General features: G+C 39.1%; 1 protein-coding gene across 2 annotated transcripts in view; it reads left to right on the forward strand.

The window, feature by feature from the left end:
* Positions 1-19,906, forward strand: part of pdlim2 (PDZ and LIM domain 2 (mystique)) — a 64,481-nt gene extending 44,575 nt beyond the window's left edge. The window contains exons 7-10 of one of the 2 annotated variants that reach the window (XM_072914339.1): positions 2,656-2,774; positions 11,117-11,262; positions 11,725-11,836; positions 19,003-19,906. In XM_072914339.1, the coding sequence (XP_072770440.1) occupies positions 2,656-2,774; positions 11,117-11,262; positions 11,725-11,836; positions 19,003-19,195 (570 nt within the window). In that variant the 3' untranslated portion in view covers positions 19,196-19,906. Of the gene's footprint in view, positions 1-2,655; positions 2,775-11,113; positions 11,263-11,724; positions 11,837-19,002 lie in introns of both variants that reach the window. The other variant, XM_061986258.1, reaches the window with a different exon arrangement.
* Positions 19,907-24,525: the final 4,619 nt, after the last annotated feature.

Consider the following 24,525-nt stretch of genomic DNA (forward strand, 5'->3'; position numbering starts at 1 on the left):
CCATTGTTCATTGAACAAATTGCAAAAGATTCACCAACACAGATGTCCAGAATACTGTGGAATTTAGCGATGAAACAGACGACTTAATAGCTGGCCCACATGCTGTCCCAAAATGTCCTCTACAATCCGCGACGTCACGCGCTGACTTCATCATACCGAGACGTTTTCAGCACGATTTGTCGCGCAAAATTTAAAATTGCACTTTAGTAAACTAACCCGGCCGTATTGGCATGTGTTGCAATGTTAAGATTTCATCATTGATATATAAACTATCAGACTGCGTGGTTGGGAGTAGTGGGTTTCAGTAGGCCTTTAGAGGAGACGTTGCGTAACGTTATGTTCCTCCATGAGCTCCTACTACCTCTAACATTCGTAAGAAAAAACAATAAATGTCTTCAGTTGGTCTGTAGCTACCAACATAGGCCTATGTGTCATCAACAAAGCATACTACTACATTAAGATACCTCTTTTTGTTCACATTCATAAAAAAAAACAATACATTTGTTAAGTAGCCATGTCGACGAAGCAACCAACTACTAAAGCAAGTCTATTCAACTGACCGCCCGCGGGCCACAGTCGGCCCGCCAAAGCTTTTTATTTGGCCCGCCGAACACCACCCAAATAGACTTGATGAAACCATTAAAACTAGGGTTGATCATGTATGCAGTACTCCCACCACCCCACAGGGGCAACAGTGAGGCATATGTGTCACAATGAAGTAGTAGTGGGGTGAGTAGAAGACTACTCATTCAACCCTGAAAAACCCCCCAAAATAGATAAATAAGATTTCAAGATTTCAAAAGAAGCAACATCAATCCTCAACAGAACTTTAGTTTCTATTTCTTCATGCTGTTAACTTGCTGCACACGCTGAAATCGAGTAGCGAGGGCAGAATAATGAATTTATTGACAGTGCAGTGTGAAAACTAATGTTTATTTTGTAATGAAGTAAACGCAGTCTCAAAGGAATATAACTTGCGAAGGCACTTTCTAACAAAACATCCAAATTTCAATGTCCAGCCCCTGAGCACTTGGGCTCTTGAAACTGCGGCCCTCTTCATTATTTAGTCGAATAGCCCTGTTAACTTAAGGAAAGTAACTTACGTAATCCTTTGTATTTATGAACATAATACTGTAACAATTGGATTTCCTGAACTCTAATTTTTCATTCCAGTACTGAACCAACCTTCGTACAAACAGCCTTGCGCTTGTTGATGTTCTTCACGTTCAGCTGTAAATGTGGTCTTCCCACAAGCTACCTTTTGATCCAACGAAGACATGGTAGTTTGTCTTCGGTTTTAAAAATTGAGAGTTTGGCCCTTCCAATCTCTCAGGATATCATATATCCACATTACAAGTGCCCAATGCACGCCAAATAACCATTTTTTCTGAAATGAACAGAAATTGAATTTCAGTGTCTGTCTCAATGATCACACCTGATTGTTTGTGGGATAAGCTTCGTTGTAGTGGGAGGGCGCTCTGCATTCCCCACGATCTGATTGGTTGAAATACTCAGAATGATTGACAGGTTTGAAGCACGCGTTAATGGGTTCAACCCTGAGTCTTAACTGTGTCGTCTACTGGTAGCGCAGAATGGTGATTTCACCTTATGGAACCCTTTGAACAACCGTGGAGGTAAACAAGGAAATAGTGTTAAGTGAAAGTACTACTACGCACTTGTTTTTTGATGTTTGTTTTCAAATGGGTCTTACATCGAAAATAAAACAGCAGTTGTGGGTCCCTGGAGCCTGGAAACTTCTTGAAAGGAATATAAACAGCATTTAGTTTTAATGTGTATAAGTATACATGAATGAGGTTAATGGTGTTTATTTGGTGGGATGTCGTACAGTGTGTCTGGCTTGAGTTATGTGCTAGCCAAATGTGTGTGTGTGTGTGTGTGTATGTAACATCATTTTTACTGCTAAGTCACTCATGCACTCTGACGACCTAATTATAGCTTGATCAGTCAACCTTTGCTCATGTTGTTACTTTGCGGGCGCTTTGTTTCTGCTGGGAGCAGCGACAATAAAAGATCAATTTGCACCTCTATTCAAATGTTTTTATGAGCTTCTTTTTTGGAGCTGCACTCTAATGCCTATGTGGCGCCCTCTTCTGTCCAAATTAAATACACATTCTGCTTCCTTGGCCTTTCCTGTCCTCTACCCTGTTGATTGTACAGCATTCCTGACTGAAATGTGCAGCTTTTAACCGTATAATAGTGAACAATGTCCACAACCATTGAGACTAAATAATTGACTTGTGTGATTCTAGACCTGCGGAAGTACACACTGCCTTTCAACCAGACGAGCAAATGCTTGTGCAGCAGGATATGTTTGGATACGATATGTAGTCTGCACTGATATATAACCAAGATAACATGAATGCTGAAGTTAGTTGCTGGGAATGTTTGATTGGCCAACAGCAGCGGAATGTTGGGTGTGACTCCTATCAAAGGGCACCAAAGACGAGTGGCAAGGTGTTTTGATAATGTTGTGAAGGTTCTTTACATTTATTTGTATTAAATAAGGAAGTACTTTAGCTTTATACTTCCATAAATATTGAATATTATGTAGTATGTAGTTGATATTATTTTGGCACTGCAAAGTTGATTGTCTTTTTTACTTTCACTAACACTATTTGCAATTTTTCTTTACAGGACTTCTCTCCTTCAGACTACAGAAACAGCTCCGTGTCGAGCAGAACCCCTACTCCACCAGGACGCTACTCGCCCAATAGCGCTCTTGATCAGGACGTTCACATGTCTCTTCGTCGCAGGTAAACATTCTGCATGCAGCACCTATTCATCGGTCTGTCACATTTATCAGTGTTCCAAGTGCGGCTACATCTCTGTAATAGAAAGATACAACTTTTTTTAAAGCGTGATAAAAGTGTTGATTTACAAGGTTGCCATTTTATTATACTGATACAGTATCAGGTTGTTTTATGGATTTGTATCTCACCCCAGACATTGATGGTTCAAAAAATAAACTTGCCAAAAATAAAATATAACTGGTTTAGATTACATATTTGAGAACCCCAAAAATATAAAGTTGATTTCAAATTAGTTTGAACTGGTTCCACTCAATTTTGTGCATAAAATACGAGGACTGGAGGTGAATGTTGAATCAGTTTAATATTTCTTATTGAAACTGGTTTGACATAATGAATGATACATATAAAGTTAACCTGCCTTTTGTCTTGGAAATCAGTGTTTAGCCATATGGGGCATATTTTGCATCTTACAGTGACCAGGGCTGATGCACACACATCATCCATCCATTTTCTTCCGCTTATCCTAATAACGCTCCTGGTACTCTGGCGTCTATCACGCCTAACACACTGCAAATAAGATCTGACAAAATATAAGATAAAAATAATAGATTTTAGGAAAAAAATACTAAAAACTAGTGAAATTATCTGTCCATACAGCATGTAATTTTTACTTGATAAGACATCCTAAATTAAGATTTCTATATCTAGATTTATAAGCTAGAAATAAGTATTTCATTCTGAAAACAAGCATTATTCAACTTGCAGTTCTTAAATTAAGCATTCTCGGGATGTTGCAGAATCGAACAAGATTTTCTATGTTGGGAAAACAAAAATATTTTATTTGAATAGTTATTTTCTTAATGTTAAAACAAGAATAGACAATAGATATTCATGCTGAATCTAAATGTATGCTGTCAAGTGAATGACTAAAAATAAGTAAAAAGGGATTTTTTAGTAATACATTTTTAAATGTAGGCAAATGGCAAATAATTTGCAATGCGTACCTGTAAATGAAAAGGCAGACTACACCCTGAACAACCATTCACACTCGCACTCAATGAGTGGGAAGTGAACCCATGCTGCTGGGAAACCAACACCCCCACACATACACACACACAGCAATCCAATCAACATGTAAGGGTAAGATGTCGGAATATGGGAGCTGTGCCGAAGTGTCACATCCCTGAGCAGCGAGGGCAACTCCCCAGCAGCCATTTCCAATTTTGGTTTGTAGGCGTTTGATCCAGAGCTGGTCTTGAACCGACATTTGGCTACTCATCCTTCACAATAGATACTATTCCAGAATTTATCTGGGTAGAAACCAGATCTGCAGACATTCCTTTTGTATTGATGTAATGATTGTTTCCTTCTTCTAAAGGCTGTGTTGAAACTGCATATGGGCTGTCACACCAATGTCTCCATAAAAATGTACAATTGCTGCAGCTGTGCGTATGTGAGAGTGCGCAAGTGTAGTTCATTAGTAGTTCATTGCAGCGGCAAACACGTTGTTCCATGTTCCTCTGGGGAACACATCAACTCCGTGTGCCACCTTTCCCTGCCTTTGTTTTCCTCACCAGCTCTCTGATGAGGTGTTGTATATGGGATTAGTAATTTCACAGTGAGCAGATGCAGCCCTCTTGAAATTAAGTGTACAATTGCAGGCTTAAGCTATAACTAAAAGTCTGTCCAGTAATGCTTTGTGTCCACTGTTTTTCGCTTTTTCCACAGTGCAGGAGGGTTGACTTTGGCCCCCGTTGGGTAACCACAGTTGGTGATATGATGTGTCAGCAATTGCAGTCACATGCAAACACCCAGTGTTCCCAGAAAAAAGGTCTGATTTCCCCTCTTCCCCTAATTGGCCTCTTGTTTGGAGCCCCCAGACTGCACACCAAGCCCCTCTCTGCTCCTTCTCAGCCAATCACAGCCCTTCAGACACCCATCTGCCCGCCTATTTATGTAGCGTGGCCAATGAGTTGCAGACCAGGGACACACCTTTTCAGTCCAACTCTTGTTTTTCTGTCTTGTCTGGTGTAGATAGGTGTATGGTATGCATCTGGCCGTGTTTATGAATATGCTTTTTATACATGCATGAGTTACCAGGACAGTGAAGTCTTACTGTAGAGTGCTTCTTTCGCTTGTTCTCTATTGCTCTCTGAGGTGAGTGTTTTATGTTTAGTTTGTGTAGATTAACTGTCTTCTGCACACTATTTGAGGAAGCTGTCTTTAGGAGATGTTAATCAGCATTTCATATTTTAAATGTTGCCAACTCTGCTTTTCTGTATCGGGGACCAGATAAAAAATATGTAGCCCTCATTAAGTACAAAACAGGGAATATCAGCCACAATTTGTCTGACTTTTTATTCTCTTGGTAAAATTGTGCCGTCCTCTGCTTCTTGCTGTGTCCGTAACTGCTGTTACTTGAATTCCTCACAATACTTTCCATTAGTTTTGAGATTGCGTGTCAGAAAGGATGGCGAGCAAAGTAAGAAGGGAAATGGGGCTGTTGAGGGAGGAGCTGAGCGTGTGGAGAACTTGGAGTTTGGACTTAGGAGGTCTGTTGTTAATTTGAGCAATGCTCAGAGATGCAAAGGACATCTTTTTGCTTTGGCTATATTTTTGTTGTTGCCATGTTAGTATTCAGAGAACAATGTGCTAAGACACCATGCCTGTGTTCCCTTGTACATTCAGACCTCAATGGGGCAAACTGATTCACAGCGTACATTCATTCTTCAGTGACGCGGGTTTTCCTGTTTTGTCTGTCTTGAGCAATTTTTGGAAGCAAATTAAAGCCATGTCATTGTGGGGAAAGTCCTGCCTGTGGGATTTATGTGTGTTGCAGTGTAATGAAGCCACACGCACCATGCAGAGGATGCCTCAATGACTTCAGTGAAGATCCAGTTGATTCTTGACAGACTCTTTGCTGCTGTGTGAGAGTCATAAATTTAATTGAATAGAGACATGGATATTCCATTTTTATTAAGTTGCATTCTTTGTGTAATTTAGTGTTAACCACAAAGAGTCATCACTCTAAATTACCAAGCTGGATCAGCGCTTCAAATGTTGTATTAAAAAAAGGGTTGCAGAGGACAGAACAAGTGCAACAGTGCTGTCCACATACAATATGAGCAAGTTAAACAGTAACTTGCTACTGTTATGTCATGACAGGTGGGACCGTCCATCAGGTTAACTTGAATGACCCTGGTTGAGAGCTCACCACCTCTCTTGGTATGTGTGTGTGTTTGTGCGCATGTGTTAAATCGTCCCGCTCCACACCTGGCTCGACCGGTGTACACAACCAACCGGTTCTTACTGACAGCCAACACTCAGCAGCTCTCGCTCCCTACATACTTGTCTTTGTGTGTTTTGTCATGTACAAAAGCATTTGCCAGTTGAGGCTTCAATGCAAATTTCTTCCAGTAAAAGTGTTTCTTCACCCGACCAGGGACAAAGAATGTGCTTGTAAACAGAGCTACTGTTCTTCTTAATTAGCTGCCATGTCATACTTCCCCCTTGGTGAAAGCTCACTTCCACCACTCGTGTGTACTTGTTGCAAATAACCACACACACAAACTTGTTTCTAACAATATGTAACAGTTTTCCTCATGCTGTTTTGTGCGTTGCAACTGGGCCTGGTGTCAAGTGTTGAGGATATGATGTCGTTTCTTGCCTGCGGTGTGAACTTTTTCATGTCTGGAGGTCAAAGTTCCAAAGCCAGCTGCTGCCCTCCCATCATTTCTTCTGGATTCCATGCTCACAACGTCTCTGAAATACTTGTTTCTGCCAGTCATGTCTTGCAGCTGGAGCTGTCTTGGAACAAACAATTTGCATAGTTTAATCTGATTTCCTTAGATTTTGCCCATGGTCGACGAAAAGTCGAATCTACAGCATTTTCTAAAGAGGAATAAACAGTTGGTGATTTGTACTAGTGTATATGGACTGGTCACTGGGTGTCAGTAACTTACTGGGTGTGCTCTATCATTTATATAGTGACTCAATCTCAAGTTAGTCAAAGGTAATTATAAAAGAAATGCAGTCTTTCATTTAAAGCGAACAAAAAAAAGATCTCATTTGTGACCATTTCCACCTTAGTTCAACGACAGGCCTCCTCAGATCTCAATCAGTCCACCGGAACATGCGTTTGTTTCGATCAGAGGTGTAATGAAACTTGTCAAGACACTTTTTCCATATTCAATCAGTTACATTTAATTCCTTCAACAAAAACGACATACTAACAGATATCTCTGGACAATTGAATACACACGTCACCACGCTTGTTGTATCAAGTGGATGCATGCGGGCCTTATTCAAAACTCTTGGGGTTTTTATGCCAAAGACAAAGAAGGGGGAGATACATAGTGGTGGCTTTACTTTGGTCTTTGACTCCAACCTAACATATGATGCTTTAGTTTGGAAAGAACTTTGTGTAAGAAAATACAATGCTTTTGTCTTTATGCCACCCCCTTTCCCTTGAAACTTGCCACCTTTCAGCAGAAAACAAGATGTTCCAAATCTGTATTGAAGGTTGTTCAAAGTTCCCAACATCTGTTTAGTCATTTAGTATCAGGCCATAAATTACAAGAATTAATCTCATATTGTGCATGAATATTCTATAAGCAATCCTTAAAGGCCTTCTAAATCATAACAACCTTTTAAAAACGGCTAAACTACCGTTTAGTGAGATGCTCGGTTCTGAAGCAGCACCAAGAGGACATGAAACTTGAAAGTAGGTCCTGATAACGCTTTTTGATAAAGCATTCTAATTGTGTCCTGTAAATTTGACAGCGACAAGTAAACAAACACATTCTCAATGCACTGTAGAGTCTTCGCTAGCTCTAGTGGCTAACATCCCTCCACAGTGGGAAGCTACTTCCAAATCCCTAATCCTCGACTCCAAGGCGGAAAATAAACTGTTTCTTACAAGTATCATCACTGAAGGACGAGGAATAGCTAAACATGCTACATTACAAATCGTTGGAGGATAAACTAACCAGTAACTGCTAAGCTAGAGCTCTTGAGGTGGGCGGATCAATATAAATATGGACAGTCTTGATACCAAGTATAGTATCTGGTCAATACTACAGTGCTTAGATTATTTTTTATTGTCAATTTTTTTTGGCCGTTTTTGTTATTGTTTACACATTCAGGAAATAACTCTGTGGACACAGGTGGGCACTAAGGGCACAAACCAAAGGATTTAAATCAGAGATTATGGTTGGAATTAATTCAAATATATAATTGATGTTATGCCGCCATTCTGTGTTTTTGTCTCATAATTGTAATCAAAAATGTAATAATTCAATGATTTTGAAAATTGTCAATGGCCAATACTGCCCCAGTAACTACTTTGTATTGAATCGATGCCCCACATTTTTAGTATCACCCAAAACTAAACAGAAGAATAAGTTCTCAATATTATTTTAAAAGACGTGTAGATAGTACCTTGTTATAAAAGTAACCAGATATTAACAAGTAGATTAATAATATTTTTGAGAAAATAATACAACCGTAAGTGACAATATTACCGTATTTTCCGCACTATAAGGCGCACCTAAAAACCTCCAATTTTCTCAAAAGCTGACAGTACCGCCTTATATATGGACCAATATTGAGCCACAACAGGTCTCGCAACTACGGTAAGGAGCCGCCGACTTCATTTTCCCCCGTAGAAGAAGCGCGCGGTGCATGCTGGGATATATGACTGCGCGAGGCGTGCCGTTTCATTTCCATTTCCATTTGTGTGTTTATGTAAAGACCCCAAAATGGCTCCTATTAAGAGACACGCTTACGACGCAGAGTTTCAACTCAAGACGATCAGTCACGCAGTAGAACACGGGAATTTAACATTGTCACTGAAATGCTAGACAACAGCAGCGACACTGACTCGATTAATTGATTGATTGATTGAAACGTTTATTAGTAGATTGCACAGTTCAGTACATATTCCGTACAATTGACCACTAAATGGTAACACCCGAATACGTTTTTCAACTTGTTTAAGTCGGGGTCCACGTAATCAATTCATGGTAGTGATGACGACTTCGACGAGATGGAGCCGGATGCCGTATCCGCCCAACTGTTTAATTCGGACACTGAAAAAGAATTTGAGGGATTCGTGGATGAGGAATAACTTACCGTATTTTTCGGAGTATAAGTCGCACCGGAGTATAAGTCGCACCTGCCCAAAATGCATAATAAAGAAGGGAAAAAACATATAAGTCGCACTGGAGCCCGGCCAAACTATGAAAAAAACTGCGACTTATAGTCCGAAAAATACGGTAGTAAAGTGCGCTTTACATGTTTATTTTGTGTGTTGTGTTGTGTGACATTAACGTTTGAGCAACGTTGAGTTATTGATATATTGTTACTGCTTTGCACGAATTCGAGTGTTACTATATTGTGATAGCACTAACGTTTGATTTACCGTAACAGTATCAGACTGTTTTTTACGTGTTTATTGAATCGAGGAAAAGTTCCCCTCCTCTATGTGATATAAATGTTGCACTACATGTTATACCTTGCTGTTGTTAAAAGATAAACGAAATACCACGTCACTGACTTTACCTCGGGGAAAATAATAAAACAGCTGTTTGTTCATTTTGGGAGTGAACGGAGTTGTCAGAACACTGGTTTGTAATCTATTAATAAAGTTTCAGTGAAGTGGAAGATAAGCTTAAAGACCTTGCAAATGCCAGCAAATGTTGTGGATTGAAAATGAATATGAAGAAAACAAAAGTTATGGCAAATTCCATGGTACCTCATGGACCTGTGACTGTTAATGGAAATGAAATTGATGAAGTTAATGAATATATCTATCTGGGGCAGAGATTTAGCCTGAAAGAAAAGAGTCAAGAACAGGAGATAGGGAGGAGAATCAGATTGGGCTGGTGCCAATGTGGAAAACTGAGCAACATCATGAGAGGAGAAATACCGTTAAGCCTAAAAAGAAAGGTCTTTAATCAATGCGTGTTACCAACCATGACATATGGAGCTGAAACCTGGGCATTGTCAAATAAAATGGAAAAGAAAATAGCAGCAGCACAACACAACATGGAAAGAAATATGCTTGGAATCACATATAAAGACAGAAAAACAAATGAATGGGTGAGAAAACAAACGCAAGTCCAAGGCATTATGAGAACTATCAAATTAAGTAAGTGGAAGTGGGCTGGACATATCAGTAGGAGAACAGATAATAGATGGACTTCCCTAATGACATCATGGAGACCCATGGATGGGAGCAGAAATAGAGGAAGACAGAGAGTGAGATGGCGAGATGAAATAGACAAATATTGGGGAACAGTGCAGTGGCAGGGAGCAGCTAGAGATCGTTCACTATGGCAGAAACGTGCTGAGGCTTTCGTCCAGCAGTGGACTGACAACGGCTGATGATGATGATGATGATGATGAATAAAGTTTGACTGTCCTGACTGACTGTTTTGTTGACATTCCCTTAAACGCAGCTCCATCTAATGGATGCATAACGTAACCCCAGCCTCTACCGTAGCGTCTATTCTATGCGCCTTATAAGGCGGTACGCCTTTATATATGAACAAAGTTTTAAAGTAGGCCATTCATTGAAGGTGCGCCTTATAATCCGGTGCGCCTTATAGTGCGGAAAATACGGTACTGCATATGTCAGCAGCCATTAAGTGGCCTTTATATCTTGTTTTAAATGGTTGTATTATCATTTATGTAAAATGATATGACTTCATATATATCTTTATCGCAGGAGGCTGCAATATATGTTGTGATATACTGTAGATTTTAGGCCATCCCTACTTGAAAGGAAGTAAAAGTTAAAACAAAGTTTTTGTATGTTTTCGAACCATTACCTTTGCAAAAGAAGGGCTATGCCTGTGGGGCGAGGCGGTGCGTCCTGGCCCGTGCCGTGTCCAATTTCCAGCAGTACGGCAGGCATAAGGCTCGCCTTGGATTAGTGAGCTTTGTGCCTGACCGCCTCAATCACATTCCCCATGTAGAAACATTCTCCCAACGCTATAAGTAAAATATTAGCGTGTGAAGATAAAAAAAATTATAGAGTAAGAGACGTGGGAGTCCAAAATACATCCGGGAAGCAGCGATCGCTCAGCCGAAATTGAACGTACTCTGTAAAAACTATTTGTCTGCACACAAGTCTTTTACTAATATTCAAAGAAGGCATGAACGCAATTAATGTAACCTCCCAACATCTGCTGACTGCAGGGCACTCAGGAGGAATTATCTTGTCACCCTCCCACAGAGTATAGTCGAATCAGACTCATCCAACTCAAATCTTCGACGGTTTGAAGACAGCCCTACGTGCAGCATTCAAGTATATCTATCTTTTTTTTTCTTTTTTACAGTAGTTCAACCTCTGAATCCATCATGCAGAGGTTTGACAAGGACTCCGAGGTGTACAAAATGATCCAGGACAATCGAGAGTCTCGCGTGACGCCACGTCAGTCCAACACCTTCAAAATGCTACAAGAGGTTCTGGAGGCTGACGAGAAAGGTTAGAACAACACACAATGTGACAAATACCATAAAGTTTGACAAATGAAATACATATCTATAAATACGCTTGGGTCATGTTGACCAGCAGTAGAGGGAGCGTGATTTGATGGCGCGCACAGCCTGGAAGTGCTTCGACTGTTTTGTCAAATGTCTGCTGGCATCTTTTGTATTGGAAACAACCGTCTTCCCAAGTGCGGCTTGCGCTTGCATATGGATATCATTTGTGCTGTTAGCACAGAGAAGCTCCCCTGAGTCTAATTTATGTTGTGAAAATCAGATTGTGGAATGCATGTGGGAAGTGAATCAATTCTCATACTAATAACATTCTTTTATGACATGAAGATAACCAGTGGGAGGACGTGTGTGTTGACTCGTGAAAGACACAAACAATCCTCAATGACAGAGAAGATGTAATGTTTGCATGCACGTGTGTACTTACTGAGTGTGTGCGTTATTCCAGAGGCGACACGGAAGTTTCCGGGAAAACTATCGCCCAATCCTCCCAAGCCAGCCGCGCCTGTTGGAGGCGTCAGCAAATATCACATCTGTGAAAAGTGTGGCACCAGCATTGTGTGAGTATACTAATACAATGTATTTATAGAGTGTTTTACAAAACAGGGGTCTCAACCTTGACTACATTGTATGCCCCACGACCTATAATCATAAATGGTGTAATCAACGTTCCCTCTAATTTTTCCATGTGTCTGAGCAAACTCAAAAACTCCGAGCATTCAGTGGAGCATCCGTATGTGAGCAATATGAAACATGCACACTGTGGCCATACCAGCAGCACACCTGTCCTAAACATGACTTAATCACAAGTTAAATGTTTTATTATAATAATCATGGGATTATTTTCTAATATAAGTGATTTGGCCGACTTACCATTAAAAATAACAAAATCTTGTTTTTTTATGAGCTAAATACTAGTATTGTATGTCTGGGTGAGGGTCCTACACTGAAAAAAGTCAGTGTTCAAAAACAAGAAAAAAACCCACAAAAATTAGGGGTATTTTACTTGAACTAAGCAAAATTATCTGCCAATAGAACAAGAAAATTTGGCTTGTGAAGACTTCCCAAAACAAGTAAAATTAGCTAACTTCAATGAACCCAAAAATACCTTAAAATAAGAATATTCTCACTAATAACAAGTGCACTTTTCTTGGTAGAGAAAAAAAGAGAGACCTTTTTGCTCAATATGTTGAAAAATATTCTTAAATTAAGTAAATGCTAGTGCCATTATCTTGACATAATGATATGCGCTCGGCATTACATTTCTTGAAACCAGCAAACTTATACTACAAAACTAGTTTATGGTTCTTAATGGAAAGGCAACAAGGCAAGCGCTTACTCTCGGGGTCTACTAGCCGCTCAGGCAAATCATATGGTCTAAAAATGCATTTTTCCATCGATAACATGACATCGTCGCGTCAAGTGCGTGCTCTTTCAGTCAATTAGTGCGCATATATACAGCCCAGCCCCCGGCCAAAAAATGTTTAATTGTAATTTTGAAGAATTCATCTGAATGTGCATGAACTATTTCTGTTCAAAATGGTTTGAAATGTCACATGTGAAATGTTTAAATATTAACTGTCCGTTTATTGTACTGTGCCAACTGTACTACTTTATAAGTGCGTATTTTCTATTGTTTCATTGAAAATCTCTTTTAATATGAGACACAATTGTGTCAATCTTTTTTTTTTTCATGCTTAAAATAAGAAATTATTACTTTAAAAAAGTAGTTTTATACTTGTGAGTGTTGATGATACAGCTTTGCAACAGTTGATATTTTAGTTTCAAGCATGTTTTACTCAATATAGGTCATAACATCTCAGCTACAAGCTGTAATATCTTACTGAGATCATTTAGGACCAAAACCCTTAAAACAAGTAAAACACTCTAACATAAAATCTGCTTAGTGAGAGGAAGTATTTTATCAGACAGAACATAAGCAAACATCACCCTTATTTGAGATATTTAATCTTACTTAGATTTCAGTTTTTGCAGTGTACTCCTGAAAAAATATGTACCCATTTCAGAGATCTTATTTAGTTCCCCTAAAACATTCTCATGATGCACAATGAAATGTAAGCATGGGATCAAGTGTAACGTTTTCTCTGTAAAATATATATTTTTATTTGCATCTCTGTAATTTAGGAACAGCATTTCATGATTTTTCATAAATTAACATCCTTAATAAATGACAGTATAATAAGCACACATCTGATCAAGGAGTCATAGTGTACCGACCTGGCATTTACACTTTGTGTGGTGTTGGAGTTGTCCGACTTTTTGTGTGGCCATAAATGCATCAGTGGCTATGTGCCATGAGTGCGTCTGTTGGTGCAGGTGAGAGAGCGGGAGCGGCTGCTGTTGATATGACAGATAACAAAGAGTTGGTTTTGGCCTGGTTTGTACGCCAGATAATAACTGCTTTTTCTATAGAATTATTTTACTAATGTTTTTGGTGTGGTTACGGCCGAATATAAACCGTTCTGTTCAATAAAGTGATGGATGGAATTCCTGTCTAGTTTCAAGCGTCTCGACAGACGTTACTATAATTAAACATGGTTAAGAACCACTGTTTTAACCGATAGGGCTGCATGTTGTCACCTATCACTCAGTCGCGTTGCAAAATTCTACAGAGCAAATAGTTGTTTATTTTGTTTAGAGGTCATATTGGATTTTATTTTGTGCGCGACATGGTGTGCGCAGAGGACACGTGAGCAGGCGCGCACCGTAGAAGGAACGTTAGGTGTATTTGCGGCCCGTGCACCTTTAGCGGCTGATAGTCAAATATATGATGAATCCCATTAGAAAGAGCACCAACTACAATATCGATGAAGCACAAAAATGACAGCACAACAAGCACACATTAGCAAATGGAACAACTTTCTGTAAGCAAGCTGAAGTGTCTTGGGGAAGTTTACAGTGTCGAAATTCATAATTTTTATATTCAATTTTACATTTATAATTACTTAAGGCGTACCATGGCTCATGTTCACTGTAGCTGCTGGTAAAAGTAGTTAACACATGTAGTTACGTAATTAAAATGTGATTCTGAAGTCCTCACCCAGACTCGACCTCTAGTGGCCCCCAGGTAAATTTAGTTTGAGAACCCTGCCTTACAAGGTTTATAATCTTATACATGATAAATGGTAAACTCCCCATGTCAGTACGACAACTGGGACAAATCCTTTGTTGTCCACGTCTTCAAAACAAGTCCCATTTATGACCCCTTTTAAGTTTAAGAGAGAAACATCCCTACGTGTACAGCTCTGGTAATGGGTACATTCGCACCCACCTGCACAAATGTACTTCAAAATGTAACAATCAAAATAAGTATGACTTTTTTTTTGTTTACTAGGGCATGCATATATAATATGCATTAGTTTGACCATTTAAAATCAACGATAATAAAAAGGAGATGCTTGGAAATAGCATAAAAATGCCCCAAAAACTTGGAAAAACGCGATTCATAGCGTTACTTTTTGGCGTAACCATCATGAGCGTTCTGTTCAGGTATATTTATATTTATATTTTGATAAATCATCATATTTATGTATTACTAAATTTAAATAGGTATTGATCAATCTTTAAGCTGTGTGTATTTGATTTCAGTTTGCTTTTGACATCTTATTTAGAATTGTAGTTGAAACTTTTACAACCTTGTGTTGCGCTCATGATGGCGTAACCAGACTAGATTTCATTTAATGATCTTATTTTGAATATTTATTCCCTTTTTTTACATTTAGTATATTTAAATATTAATTTATAAACATTGAGTACATTTCAAATATCAATAAAATGCAATTGCCTTCATTTTATAGGGTCATGTTTAGTTACACCAAGTGATGAGCGTAACAATAAGCTTCATCACTTTGACTTGTAATATCTCTAATTCTGGTGGTGTTTTATGCTTTTTTCTTTTTGGAACATGTACTATACATATAATACAATAAAGTCCCATATAAAATTATGTTTCTAGCAATACTTTAATTTTGCCTTTGAAAGTAACACTCCAATGTCCATTAGTGGAGCTATACACCTTTAGTAGTGACTGGGAGGTTGCTCCAACATGGCCATGTTTTTCTCCGCCATGACTGCTCAGTGTAACATTCTAAATTGAATTGGGAAAGTCTCCTAAATTCCCTTAAACTCAGTCCCATGAATCCAAAGTGAAGTAGTGAAAATGAAGTAGAATTGTTATTGAAATTATAGGAAATAGAATTGAAAATATTGATGCATTCCATAATCCTGCTTTACATGTTTGATTGAAACTTTTATTAGTAGATTGCACAGTACAGTATATATTCCGTACAATTGACCACTAAATGGTAACACCCGAATAGGTTTTTCAACTTAATCAATTCATGGTAAATAAACATAATCATCATCATCATCACCATCATTATTATATATTGTCTTTATTTCGGACACAAACATGGCACATAGTAGAGTAAAAACAAAGACATCAACAAACCGCATTATCAAAATAAAATAAAACCTTTAAAATAAAAATGAATTTTAAATAAATAAACAGTATATTGTACAGCGGTGGTCACTAACATTTTTGAGCCTAAGATCCCTGGTTTCAGCCAAAAACCAAAGCAATATCTAACCCTGCGTCAACTGTTTTATGTGTGTATCTAATACAAGATTGACTGGTAGATTGCGATCGACGGTATTAGTTTTATTTTAAAATGATCGAAAAACCGTGATTGATAACTGCACTTTGATAAACTCAAGGACTGACTGGCGCCAGCTCGCTAGCTTAAAAGCTAACATAAAAACAGGAAACCTTGTCTTTCCCCATTTAGAAACAACACACCCCAATCTAAGGTTATATAAACACATTACTGCCTGAACAACTAAGATATTTGATTGTGTACATTGAACCTACAAGCTGTCCTCTCTTAGAACAGAGTGATCACTCTACACTCAGAAATACAGGACAGTGGTGTTTTTACGGTGCGTTAAAGGACTGTAGGACGCCACGTTGCCAGCCATAAATAACAATAATAGATTTTTTTTATTGCATACTTTTCATTTAAATTAGGGATGTCCGATAATATCGGACTGCCGATATTATCGGCCGATAAATGCTTTCAATTGTAATATCGGAAATTGTCGGTATCGGTTTCAAAAAGTAAAATGTATGACTTTTTAAAACGCCGCTGTGTACACGGACGTAGGGAGAGGTACAGAGCACCAATAAACCTTAAAGGCACTTCCTTTGCGTGGCTGCCCAGTCACACGATATCTGCGGCTTTTCACACTCAAGTGAATGCAAGCCATACTTGATCAACAGCCATACAGGTCACACTGAGGGTGGCCGTATAAACAACTTTATCACTGTTACAAATATGCGCCACACTGTGAACCCACACCAAACAAGAATGACAAACACATTTCGGGAGAACATCCGCACCGTAACACAACATAAACACAACAGAACAAATACCCACAACCCCTTACAGCACTAACTCTTCCGGGACGCTACAATACCCCCCTAAACCCCGCCCACCTCAACCTCCTCATGCTCTCTCAGGGACAGCATGTCCCAAATTCCAAGCTGCTGTTTTGAGGCATGTTAAAAAAAATAATGCACTTTGTGACTTCAAAAATAAATATGGCAGTGCCATGTTGGCATTTTTTTCCATAACTTGAGTTGATTTATTTTGGAAAACCTTGTTACACTGTTTAATGCATCCAGCGGGGCATCACAACAAAATTAGGCATAATAATGTGTTAATTCCACGACTTTATATATCGGTATCGGTTGATATCCATATTGGACAATATCGGGATATCGGCAAAAAAGCCATTATCGGACATCTCTAATTTAAATAAATCTTAAAGTGCTACAGTACAAACCAATGTTTAAAACCATAAAAGCTTAGCCATTAAAACAGATCAAATACTATCAGGAAAGCACAAGAAACACAAAAGTTGGTAAATAGTGTGTTTTCTAACATTGTCTATTTTAGTTACATAAAAAACAACTTAATAAAAAGATTTCAGTGTGTGTGTATAAGTGCTTTTTGAGCACATTCAACAATACAGTGATAATAATAACCGTGTTTATTTTAGTCACGAGAACTGTGATCTGAAATGTTCATATCGCTACATCCCTAGTCCGCCACAACTCTCGCCTCATCTGGTGCACTGAAACAAGGCCAGGGGTAAGAGCTGGCAGTGGACGATGCACCTTACATCGATGAATGTGATCTTTAATGTTCCTTTTCTAACATATCTGGTATTGTAGACTTTAAACTTTCAAATCATCCTCACATATTAGAGTTGTGTGATTCCTTAAGGTGGATCTACCGGTTTATTATTTTTGTCTAAATACACTCCTGTTAGAAAAGATAAACATTCATCAATCCTCCTAGACTACATTGACCTAAAGCAGGGGTGTCAAACTCAAATACAAAGTCGGCCAAAATTTAAAACTGAACAAAGCCGCGGGCCAAGGTTTAACAAATTAACCTTTTTAATAGGGACCCAAACAAGTTTTGCATTGAATATTGAACAAGCAAGGCTTATATAACTTTATAGTGACATGCAAAATCAAGTTTCAAATAATAATAATAATAATTTAAAAAAAATCAAAGGCATATCAAATACAATTTAAATAAAAATGTAATGCCTCTTTTCTATTTGCAACCTTCTGAGGTAAATACCAACATTAACTTTTTCCACAGGTTAATAAATTAGAAAATAAAATAACAATGAATAAACCAACCATTCAGGACTTTAAACTGCTCAGTTTGCAACACACTGATCTAATCTGATGTGCCCAAGCCAGATTTTGCCATCTTTTCTTGGATGCTAGTTCATTAATGTCGGGGCTCAGGCTTTGAGCTGAGGCATCCCTCATTATCGAACGAAGGTGTTCATCAGTCATTATACCTCGTAGTCCACACGGACCACAGTCTTGGGGGCGTGCTTTAAAGGCACTGCGTTTATCGTCCTCCACGAGCTGTCACGTCTGCTTTTCATCCATTCCAACAACGTCCCGGCCCGATCACATAATATGTGCGACTTCAGCACGCACACACATGTAAATGCAATGCATACTTGGCCAACAGCGATACAGGTTACACTGACGGTGCCCGTATAATTAACTTTAACACTGTTACAAATATGCGCCACACTGTGAATCCACACCAAACAACAATGACAAACACATTTCGGGAGAACATCCGCACCGTAACACAACATAAACACAACAGAACAAATACCCAGAATCCCATGCAGCCCTAACTCTTCCGGGCTGCAATATACACCCCCGCTACCTGTGTGGATTCACAGTGTGGCGCATATTTCTAACAGTGTTAAAGTTATTTATATGGGCACCGTCAGTGTAACCTGTATCGCTGTTGGCCAAGTATGGTTTGCATTCACATGTGTGTGCGTGCAGAAGCTGCACATGTTATGTGACTGGGCCAGCATTCGCTGGACTGGGAGAAAAGCGGACGTGACGATTTTTGGGAGGGGCACTGAAATTTGGGAGTCTCCCAGGAGTGTTGGCAAGTATGATAATTAGCGGTGAATGCGGTGTTACCGCGGCACCGCTGCTGAATATAATCGACGGGCCAGCTTTAGTGTTAATTTGATATCGCCTCAAGGGCCAAGTGAAATTACATGTCAGGCCAAATTTGGCCCGCGGGCCAGAGTTTGTTACCCATGACCTAAAGGGTTCCTCTGACTCCACGCACTGGTCTCTCCGCAGCACGCAGGCTGTTCGCATCGTGGACGACCGCTTCCGTCACCCCGAGTGCTACACGTGCTCGGACTGCGGCCTCAACCTGCGGATGAGAGGTCACTTCTGGGTGGGCGATGTGATGTACTGTGAGAAGCACGCCAAACAGCGGTACCAAGGCCCAGAGAGCTCGCCGCGATCCAGCTTGTCCCCTCGCCAGTGAGTCTGCGGCCCTGGCCTGCCTGAAGATCCACCTCGACTGACTCTGTTATGGACCTTGGGCATGTGGACCGGGGAATCAGCAACATGGCCCAGAATGTTCTATCCTGATTACAGTCAACTCTGATTGGCATTCATATAATTCACTTCAAATTCACTTTGACAATTTTCGGGAGGTTTTCCATGTGCCAGCTTTACAACAATACCAGTACTGTACTTTATTTAACACACATCTGACAATCTGGATCATATTTCTTATTACAGTAGTTTGGTGATACAAAGGGACCAAATCCAACCCAGACCGCATGTCATAAACATAAAGTAAGTGAGTGTGTGTGCGTGCGTATGTGTGAACAAGAGAGGAAGTAGAAAGAGTCACACGTTGTTTTGCAGACTCTAATTATTTTGTGATTTATTTTATTTTATACGCTAGGCTAAGCCACAGCGCCTCAAATGTTATCCTTTTTTTGTAAACTGAATTTATTAGGAAAAACATGAAAAAAAAAGAAGTATTTTCTGACTTTTTTTTTTGCTTTTGTGTGGTTTATGAGGGGTTACAGATTATTTCAATTTACAACTACTTTGAATGTGTGAACAGTATGCAATAATATATATTTACCATGTATGCACAGGACGTGTGGAAAAAAGTGATGATATATTTACCTATTTACCGCAGTACTCTTCATGTGGCACTTAATAAATTGCACAACTTAAAGATTCTGGTGTTGTGTGTGTAAACATGATCCAACAACACACGTCTTAATCAGGAGTTGGACAAGTTTCCTTATGTCTCTTCTAAATCTTAATTATTCATCTTTTATTCGGAACAATTGTAGTTGCAACCTTTTTTGCTTTTTCTTCTATGCCTCAGTGCACAAAGCCGAAAAAGGGCCATAAAAGAATAGTTGGTTGTTATATTATATTATAATATATCAGCATATATTATATACTGTATATATAATATGTAAATATTACATATATGTTATAGTTTATATTGCTACAATGGTACATTTTTAAGTCTACTTTATACCTGCATTATCCTTTCCATCCTTACCCTTTCCACCCTTTGTACAAACCCTGTTTCCATATGAGTTGGGAAATTGTGTTAGATGTAAATATAAACGGAATACAATGATTTGCAAATCATTTTCAACCCATATTCAGTTGAATATGCTACAAAGACAACATATTTGATGTTCAAACTGATAAACTTTTTTTTTTTTTTGCAAATAATCATTAACTTTAGAATTTGATGCCAGTACCACGTGACAAAGAAGTTGGGAAAGGTGGCAATAAATACTGATAAAGTTGAGGAATGCTCATCAAACACTTATTTGGAACATCCCACAGGTGAACAGGCAAATTGGGAACAGGTGGGTGCCATGATTGGGTATAAAAGTAGATTCCATGAAATGCTCAGTCATTCACAAACAAGGATGGGGCGAGGGTCACCACTTTGTCAACAAATGCGTGAGCAAATTGTTGAACAGTTTAAGAAAAATCTTTCTCAACCAGCTATTGCAAGGAATTTAGGGATTTCACCATCTACGGTCCATAATATCATCAAAGGGTTCAGAGAATCTGGAGAAATCACTGCACGTAAGCAGCTAAGCCCGTGACCTTCGATCCCTCAGGCTGTACTGCATCAACAAGCGACATCAGTGTGTAAAGGATATCACCACATGGGCTCAGGAACACTTCAGAAACCCACTGTCAGTAACTACAGTTGGTCGCTACATCTGTAAGTGCAAGTTAAAACTCTCCTATGCAAGGCGAAAACCGTTTGTCAACAACACCCAGAAACGCAGTCGGCTTCGCTGGGCCTGAGCTCATCTAAGATGGACTGATACAAAGTGGAAAAGTGTTCTTTGGTCTGACGAGTCCACATTTCAAATTGTTTTTGTAAACTTTGGACGTGGTGTCCTCCGGACCAAAGAAGAAAAGAACCATCCGGATTGTTATAGGCGCAAAGTTGAAAAGCCAGCATCTGTGATGGTATGGGGGTGCATTAGTGCCCAAGACATGGGGAACTTACACATCTGTGAAGGCGCCATTAATGCTGAAAGGTACATACAGGTTTTGGAGCAACATATGTTGCCATCCAAGCAACGTTACCATGGACGCCCCTGCTTATTTCAGCAAGACAATGCCAAGCCACGTGTTACATCAACGTGGCTTCATAGTAAAAGAGTGCGGGTACTAGACTGGCCTGCCTGTAGTCCAGACATGTCTCCCATTGAAAATGTGTGGCGCATTATGAAGCCTAAAATACCACAACGGAGACCCCCGGACTGTTGAACAACTTAAGCTGTACATCAAGCAAGAATGGGAACGAATTCCACTTTCAAAGCTTCAACAATTAATTTCTTCAGTTCCCAAACGTTTACTGAGTGTTGTTAAAAGGAAAGGCCATGTAACACAGTGGTGAACATGCCCTTTCCCAACTACTTTGGCACATGTTGCAGCCATGAAATTCAAAGTTAATTATTATTTGCAAAAAATAAATAAAGTTTATGAGTTTGAACATCAAATATCTTGTCTTTGTAGTGCATTCAATTGAATATGGGTTGAAAAGGATTTGCAAATCATTGTATTCCGTTTATATTTACATCTAACACAATTTCCCAACTCAGCCTTCCCGGTAAGGTCTATTCAGGTGTACTGGAGAGGAGGCTACGCTGGATAGTCGAACCTCGGATTCAGGAGGAACAGTGTGGTTTTCGTCCTGGTCGTGGAACTGTGGACCAGCTCTATACTCTCGGGAGGGTCCTTGAGGGTGCATGGGAGTTTGCCCAACCAGTCTACATGTGTTTTGTGGACTTGGAGAAGGCATTCGACCGTGTCCCTCGGGAAGTCCTGTGGGGAGTGCTCAGGGAGTATGGGGTATCGATGTACTGTGAGAAGCACGCCAAACAGCGGTACCAAGGCCCAGAGAGCTCGCCGCGATCCAACTTGTCCCCTCGCCAGTGAGTCTGCGGCCCTGGCCTGCCTGAAGATCCACCTCGACTGACTCTGTTATGGACCTTGGGCATGTGGACCGGGGAATCAGCAACATGGCCCAGAATGTTCTATCCTGATTACAGTCAACTCTGATTGGCATTCGTATAATTCACTTCAAATTCACTTTGACAATTTTCGGGAGGTTTTCCATGTGCCAGCTTTACAACAATACCAGTACTGTACTTTATTTAACACACATCTGACAATCTGGATCATATTTCTTATTACAGTAGTTTGGTGATACAAAGGGACCAAATCCAACCCAGACCGCATGTCATAAACATAAAGTAAGTGAGTGTGTGTGCGTGCGTATGTGTGAACAAGAGAGGAAGTAGAAAGAGTCACACGTTGTTTTGCAGACTCGAATTATTTTGTGATTTATTTTTATTTTATACGCTAGGCTAAGCCACAGCGCCTCAAATGTTATCCTTTTTTTGTAAACTGAATTTATTAGGAAAAACATGAAAAAAAAAGAAGTATTTTCTGACTTTTTTTTTTGCTTTTGTGTGGTTTATGAGGGGTTACAGATTATTTCAATTTACAACTACTTTGAATGTGTGAACAGTATGCAATAATATATATTTACCATGTATGCACAGGACGTGTGGAAAAAAGTGATGATATATTTACCTATTTACCGCAGTACTCTTCATGTGGCACTTAATAAATTGCACAACTTAAAGATTCTGGTGTTGTGTGTGTAAACATGATCCAACAACACACGTCTTAATCAGGAGTTGGACAAGTTTCCTTATGTCTCTTCTAAATCTTAATTATTCATCTTTTATTCGGAACAATTGTAGTTGCAACCTTTTTTGCTTTTTCTTCTATGCCTCAGTGCACAAAGCCGAAAAAGGGCCATAAAAGAATAGTTGGTTGAGTTTGAGGTTGGGTTTGAAACATGCCATGATTGATCAAATTGAGATAGATTATTTAAAAAATGCTGAGTCAGCAGGCCATCTGTCAGGTCCAACATCAGTAACCTCTTGTCTGTGGACCCAGAACCAATACCAGTAAGTGTTGGTATTTGGGGGGGAGAAAGTTGTATTAGTATTGTAAAATTCTGAATTGAAAAATGAAACACACCTTCAAAAAATACATATTTTTTGGGGATCTTTTTTGTATTTTTTTTTTTTTAAATGCCAATATTCAGATTTGTTCCGAAATTGAAAAAGAGCAAATTTTAAAAACGAAAAAAAAAAAAATTTAAATGGAATATAATATAACAGTGTCCTACAAGGATTGGTTAAAAATGTGTATATATATCCAAAAACAAATCCACAAATAAAATGTTTTTGTCTGTTTGATTTTTTTATTCAGCACTTTACAAAACCAATACTTGTTTCAGTGTCAATACAACTTTTTCTACAGTGCCAAGTTGGGGTTTTTTTCAACACCAAAACTTACTGGCAGTTTTCTGGCTCCATAATTGTGTAAAAAAATAAATAAAAAATGGCAATAAGACAATAATTCCACCACTTCAACATTTTGTAGAGCGTCCAGAAGTGTAAAAGCTGTTTTATCTTGAGGGGAGAAAACCGCCACAGTACAGTTTGTTCACTTCTTGTCAGTGTAGTGAATAAAAACAAATGACCTAAGTCCACCCACTTGCTGTATTAACACAGCACTGGCGGTAGAAAATGGATGAAACTGTTATTGTTTCATAATCGTCATGCACCATCGGTGGATTAAACAAGTCACAACATTTGACTTGCCAAAAAATAAAAAACACCAGTAGTAAGTAAATGTAATTGTTTTATGTTGTTTTTAAACAAATACAGATTGTGAAGCACGCAACTTTGGTCAATCTTGGCGCTATAAGAAAAAAAATATCTTTGGAATTTTCCATTTTCCTCGTCTCCGACTTCATTTAGTTCAGTTGTCATTTGTTAGCGACAAACACTTCTTTGACCGACTGCACAGTTCCTGTCTTCACAATAAAAGCCCTACTTCATCCTGCCTGCACTAACAAAATAAGAGTCTTAGAAAGCCAGTGTGCACAAGCTAGCAAGGTACGGAGTTTGCCGTCAATGTATTTCTTGTAAAGTGTATAAAAAGGAGTATGGAAGCTGGACAAATATGATGCCAAAAACTAACCACTTCCATGTGGTATTGGACAGAAAGGAGGACTTTTTTTCTCCTCCATTTGAAAATGTGGACGTTATCTGCACTACTGTCTGATTCCAATAAACGCAAGTCATCAGAATCAGGTAATACACCAACTTATATTCTTGTCTTCATGAAAGAAAGGAATCTACAGTCGTGGTCAAAAGTTTACATACACTTGTAAAGAACATAATGTCATGGCTGTCTTGAGTTTCCAATCATCTCTAC

The sequence above is a fragment of the Nerophis lumbriciformis genome, linkage group LG12 (genome assembly GCF_033978685.3).
Source record: "Nerophis lumbriciformis linkage group LG12, RoL_Nlum_v2.1, whole genome shotgun sequence".
In the NCBI taxonomy this organism is placed as follows: Eukaryota; Metazoa; Chordata; class Actinopteri; order Syngnathiformes; family Syngnathidae; genus Nerophis; species Nerophis lumbriciformis.